The sequence below is a fragment of the Cyprinodon variegatus genome, unplaced genomic scaffold (genome assembly GCF_000732505.1).
Source record: "Cyprinodon variegatus isolate N-32 unplaced genomic scaffold, C_variegatus-1.0 Scaffold896, whole genome shotgun sequence".
Lineage (NCBI taxonomy): Eukaryota > Metazoa > Chordata > Actinopteri > Cyprinodontiformes > Cyprinodontidae > Cyprinodon > Cyprinodon variegatus.
The window spans coordinates 191466-198099 of record NW_015151349.1 but is presented as its reverse complement, the minus strand read 5'-3'; the positions used below and the strand labels follow the sequence as shown (position 1 = coordinate 198099).

Here is a 6634-nt window from a genome sequence, read left to right as displayed (position 1 = left end):
TCTTCTATTCTATACTATATTCTTCTATTCTATACTATTCTATACTACACTATTCTATTATCTTTTATTCTATACTATAATATTCTATACCATACTATTGTATTCTACACTATTTTATTCTATACTATTCTACATTTTACTATTCTATACTATTTTATTCTATACTATTCTATTCTATTATACACTATTCTATACTACACTATTCTATACTATTTTATTCTATACTATTCTACACTTTCCTATTCTATACTATTCTATTTTATCCTATTCTATTTTATTATACACTATTCTATTCTCTTCTATTTTATACTATACTATTTTATACTATTCTATACTACATTATTTTATTCTTTTCTACACTATTTATTCTATACTATTCTACACTTTACACTATACTATGCTATACTAAGCTATACTATACTATGCTATGCTATGCTATGCTATGCTATACGGTCCTGTTTCATGCCAGGCATGATGGAGGTAAAGGGGGACTATGCAGGGCTGTTTTATGCCCGCTGAAACCTAAGGCAGCTATACATTATTAAAAATATATATAAATTAAAACAGAATTCTCTAAAGTCTATTTTTACCACTATATTTTCATTAAATGAAATGCATGTTTCATGATCATGTAATTAAAGTAGACCCTCTATGACTGTTATGTTGGCTATAAGTTCTGTTGTGTCTAAACGTGATGTTGACCCAACATTTGTTTTTGAAATTTGGGCTTATAAATAAGTTTTCACACCCTCTTCAAAGCTGTTCAATGTTCTGTAAGGTTATATCGAACCTCGATACATTTCTCTATGATGTCTAAACATGTAGATGATTTTGGTGGAAAAATCCATCACATGATTTTACTTCAGTCTCAGTCTAATATTTTCTGTAGCAGCTAACAGGTTTTCTCCCAGGATGCTCACTAATTTTGTGTTTTTCTCAAATCTGACTCACTTCATCATCCCTGCTCAGGGTCATCTACCTCATTACCAATCTGTCACCATGGGGATGGTGTTTTTAGGGTGATGCCAAGAGTTAGTTTTTTATCACATACATTGATTTTCTTTTTTTTTTTTTTGTTCTCTTCATCAGAGGGAAAGTATTAAGGTCATATCTTATTAAGTTCTTCCAAAATTTCCGTATGCATGTTCAATGTTCTTTCAAATGTGTTAAACATATCCTGAGCTCCACTGCGTGCATCTCCTCCAAAGTTACCATGAGCCGGTTGACTAAATCTGATCGTAAGTTTGGTCAGTTTTAGGGCTGAAACAATTGGAATAATCGTGATAAATCAATTATTGATTACTAATACTAATTTAGTAAGCGATTAATTGTTAACCGGAGAGTAGATAATCTTAAACATGCCTTTAGCTGACAGAGCGACTCACTTAGAGCAGTAATTATATCAAAATTGTTAAAAAATGTACATAAATATTTTGCATTTAAAATTAAAAAGCTTTTTGGTCTGTCAGTCTGCTCTATCCAAAACTCCTCAAGTGGAAAATTTTCAGTTTCACCTGCTTTCATTTCTTAAACAGTATTCTTTAAGGAAACTTTTTCTATCGGATTATGAATTTATATCAGATTATAAAATTTTACAAATCGATTCATCTGTAGAATATTCTTTCAATGAATCTATTTTTAAAATAACCGTTAGTTGCAGCCCTAGTCAGTTTTTGTCTCGGTAGGTTTGCACTATTTGGAGATGAATGAAATCGTTTTAGACCTTCAAACTTTTGCATATTTTATTTTTTTTATTTTAACTGAGCTGTTCTTGAACTGGTCTGCTGCTTTAATTAGCCCCTTTTATGCCTCTTAGGCCTCAGTGAAATTTATGCATAAATGCTTATATTATATTTCACGCTTGTTTTGTGGATAAAACATGCATCCTTCCCTTATATATCCGACGTATCTCATGTTTTGGTCCATAGCATAAAATCCAGATACAATGCATTGCAGTTTGTGGTTGTAATGTGAAACCACTCCTTCCAAAGGGATGTGAATATTTTTCCAAAGCATTGTGAGAGACAAAGCACCACATGGCGTTGGACAGAATCTACGTGCAAAGGTTCAACATGAGCCCAAACAACTGGAAGGATAATGAAAGATTTTCCAAACCAATAGAGATATAAAGGAAACAGGCAGAGCTCGGTATCAGATTAACAGGGAGACTAAACAAGGAATGGTTCACATTCTTCTCCTGCCTGACATGAAAACTCCATTTATAGTTGATTGTCTGATATGATAAATCCAAAATGAGTCCAGTCTAGAAACCTTACTTAGTGAAAAGATTGAGCTGATATTTTATAACTTGGCCGGTTTTGTCCTATAAAATAAACAAGTTTAGTTTTTGTATGCAACTGGTCTCCCCTAGTGAAAATGGCCGATCTATTCAGTCTATTTCAGTTTGGTTAAAGTCGTAGGGAAATCATATTTAAATGTCAAATCATTCTGGCTTAAACATGTATATAAATGTACTTTTTATCAGACGATATTGTCCCAAAATGTTGAAAATTTCTATAAAAAATAAATAAAAAAATCCTGTCTTAAAATCTGTTTTTTTCCGTTATCTTATGCAGGCTAGTTAGTTTTACATCAGCTTGAACACCTAAATTCGGCCAATCATATATCAATGGTCATCTGTCCAATTTTTTCAGTCATAGCATCTTGATTCATATGTCGCAGCTAATATACGCAACGGTTGAAATAAGAATAATATTCTTTCCCATTGAGTTGCGTCCCAGTGTTCACGGGGATGGACGTCTGTGTCTTCAGCAGGCGTAGAGCTAACAGAACTGGCAGCGTTGCGAGGCAAGGGCTCAAACATGTACGGCTGGAAGCCTTGTGAAACTTAGTCTAAAAAAATTCAATATAGGTTCCGTCAAATAAAATTTTCGAAAAAGTACATTTGAAAAAATAATTTTGTAATAAAATCTTAAAGAAAACAGCAGTTACTCTAATTTTTTGAACTTAAAACTTCAGAGTAACTTTAAAGTACTACTTTTATTCTTTTATTTTGAAGTTTTTCAAAGTTTCATTTTTGGATTATTTTTCAGCCCCATAAAAAGCCTGTAAACTCAAATAATCAACCTGATTTCTGTCTATGGTTCACATTTGAATCGTGTGATTGTTAATTGAGACAGGCCTAATGGTGCGTCTTGTTTATGTTTTCTGGGTTTTACCTCTATTATCTTACAGGTGTTCTGGGTTTCTTATAACATGTTGGGACCTAATAGAAGCTGCTAAAACTGATCATGCTCTTCTGTTCCTGAACTTAGTATTTGCTGTTTTCCTCCTGGGTTTCAAATCATTTAATCTCCCCCTCTCTCTCCTTTTGCTTCTCTTTACTGGATGGAAACGCTCTGCTCTTCTACCTGACAATCCCATTAGGAGCTTGATGAGGTACAGTTGTTTAGAGAACCATCTTACTGCTCTGTTGTCATAAGAAACATCTTCATATAACTGTGTTTTTCCTAAGTTGGCCGACGACCGAATGGCTCTGGTCTCGGGGATCAGTCTGGATCCAGAAGCTGCTATCGGCGTCACAAAGAAGCTGCCTCCCAAATGGATAGAAGGAGTTGATGAGGTGAAGCTGCTGGATAACTGGAAATGCAGGCGTTCGGTTTGAAGTCTTTCAAAATAAAACGTTAATAATAGTTTTCCTCAACTTTCAGATCCAGTATGAAATCACAAGGATTCGGCAGAAGATGAAGGACCTGGCGTTACTTCACGACAAGCACATGAACCGTCCCACCCTGGATGACAGCACAGAGGAGGAACACGCCATCGAGATCACGACTCAGGAGATCACACAGGTTCACTCTCCCGGCTTTATATGGCGCCACTTCACAGCACGTGTCATCTCCGTATATTTAAATCACTCAGAAAATACAAATGGGATCGGATCATTTTTCCTGATCTCAGCCATGCGGCCCTACAGCAAAGGAAGAGCTAACGGCATAGTGAAGCACTGCCTCCTCGCTTTTATGCTCATTATCTTCCTCCATGATCCCTCTTCTGCGATCACCTGTGCTGCACCTGAGGGTGCTTTAGGCTGATTTATAAACTAGGTCGTCTGTGTAGGTGTTGCGCTGAATGCAGAGATGTTCCCGCCCCCCTCCAAAATTATAGGTGACCGCAGACAGTGCCACAGACATGAGGCCTCTGATTGGTCAAATCTACATCCGCTCTACGCTATACGTATTTCCTGTTTGGTACCTTACCGGCTTGTTTTGTTTGTATGACCGCCATTGCTGAAAACAACTCGTGAAGATGTCTGTGCCCCCACCACTTCGTGTCTGATGACGCCATCACGCTGGGTGAGCGTTGATGATGTCAACAGTGCGATGGAAATCAGGGAAGTAAAAAATGGAGAGGGACATGGACGGGAGACGGAGCGTGCAGTTTTCTTTATTATTTTGCTCTTTCATCTGTCTGAATCCCTCTTACCAGAGCTGCTCCATGTTTATCGAATGTAAACAAAGTCATTTCGGCTTGTTAGATCAAAAGCAACTGTAGCGTTGTATTGACGTCCGTACGTTGTGTTCAATGGTCACGTAATTTAGTGGGTCTACCTGTGTCTGGTGTTCCCACTGCCTGCCGATCAGAGCTAAGGTGATCTTATTGTTGGTCGCTTTTCAAGTCTTTTGACCCGGTTAGCTGTTTCCACTGCCACTAAAAGCCAATTGTTCCCCGGTTTAAACGGGTTTTCCAGCCAGTGGGAAAGGGGTATAACTGTGTATTGACCCCAAACACAAATGGTCCAAGCGATTTCCGTTATCCCTATATAAAGACGTGATCAGTGTCACTACCCGATCCGTCCCCGGAAGCACGATCTGTTTCTCACTTGTCCACTTATTTTAAGAAAGAAAATATTTTTTGCAGTGTTTTATGCGGTTTTTATTTAAGATTTTTACTCCAGAACTTTGTTTAAATTAAAAAATAGCAATTAATGTTCTTAATGTTGCCAATTTTGACTCTGCCTAAATGCTTTGTTAAACGGAGCGATGTGACCATCAAACTGAGGCTGAATTTCATCTGAAGGTCTAATGCAGAAATCAGATTGTTCTGGTTTCACAGATTTTATTGCTCTGTCTGTATTTGGTGTAATTGTGCAGCTCTGCAGGAGCAGACATGTTTATTGGGTCTAATGTAAGTAGAAAAAAAAAATTTTGTTGAACTTTTTAGTTTTTTCAGCTAAAGGAAAACCCCAAAGGGAGAAAAAAATAACAAAACATTTTCAAAACCCTTTCCAACTCATATTAAAACGTAAATTTAAACAGTTGTGGTTGGATTACGCATTGATTCTTGGGCTCACCATCTCATTTTCATCCCAGATGTTCCACCGATGCCAGCGCGCCGTGACGGGCCTTCAGTCTCGCCGGGGCCACTGCACCGAGCAGGAGGAGAGGCTGTTGGTGAACGTGGTGTCGTCTCTAGCGCAGAGCCTGCAGGACCTGTCCACCAACTTCAGACACACGCAGTCCAGCTATTTAAAACGTAAGATCTACTGTTTAAAGGAGTTTCTTATCCTGCTCATGCTAGATATTATCATTCAAAATTACTTTTAAATCCATTTGAAGAAGTAGGGTCCCTTTTATTCAAGTCGTGTTCATGTTTATGGCCCAGGTATGAAGAATCGGGAGGAGCGATCGAAGCACTTTTTTGACTCTGGGCCTTTAATGGAAGAGGATGAAGAATTAGCTCTGTACGACAAGGTGAGAGGCAGCCGATTGGATGTTGAATATTGAATATATAATCTAAATAAGTTATTTTTTCTTAAAACAATTGCATTGTCTTATTTCAAGTGCATATTGTCTAATTATCTTATTTTAAGAGTAAAATTCTCATTCCATTGGCAAATTATCTCATCTATCTGCTCAAATTTAGTGTAAATATGCTTAATATAAGACATTTTTACTTATTTCTCAATAGTTTTTCCAGTGCAGTGGATTGTTTTTAATTTTCTGCTTTGGAATGACTTAATATCACTAGGTAAAAAAGATGACTTGTTTACATTTTTATTTGAAAGCGCCTTATCACAACACCCAAGGACACTGTACAGGCAGATAAAAACATTAAAATGAAACTTGTCAATGAAATTAGTATTTTTACTCTTAAAATAAGACAATTATATAATATGCACTTGGAATAAGACAATAAAATTGTTTTGTTCTTATTTTAAATCCAAACTGTCTCATTCTGGCAAAGTGTCTCACTTTCCTCCTCAATTCAAGAAAAATTCAGAATTTTAAGAAAAACTGACTTTAGATTTTAATTTTTTGCAATGTATGAACTCATTCAAAAATAAACAGCTTTAAGTATAGTTAGCAACTGTTTTATTGATTCGATGGGTTGATTATGATCTAATATTGATTGAACCCAGTTGTGCTGCTTTTTTGCAGTGGCACTTTGATATGGAGAGAAATTTGTTCCAAAATTAATGAGCAAAGAGCCTTCAATTTGAAGAAACATTTTGAAATGGAACTTTGAAAAACATCTCAATTAAAAGAGGAAAAATAAAAACAATCAAAAATGTGTATGCAGAAGTCTTAACAATATTTGTTTATGTATTTTTTAATTTTTTTTATTTTTAAGTTTTCTTTTTTTGTGGGCCTTCTGACTGTAGGCTCACAGG

General features: G+C 36.1%; 1 protein-coding gene across 3 annotated transcripts in view; it reads left to right on the top strand.

The window, feature by feature from the left end:
- Positions 1-6634, top strand: part of stx16 (syntaxin 16) — an 11223-nt gene that overhangs the window by 1671 nt on the left and 2918 nt on the right. For 2 of the 3 annotated variants that reach the window (XM_015397908.1, XM_015397907.1), the window contains exons 2-6: positions 3388-3399; positions 3476-3583; positions 3672-3812; positions 5334-5496; positions 5626-5714. In XM_015397908.1, the coding sequence (XP_015253394.1) occupies positions 3388-3399; positions 3476-3583; positions 3672-3812; positions 5334-5496; positions 5626-5714 (513 nt within the window). The remainder of the gene's footprint in view (positions 1-3387; positions 3400-3475; positions 3584-3671; positions 3813-5333; positions 5497-5625; positions 5715-6634) is intronic. The other variant, XM_015397909.1, reaches the window with a different exon arrangement.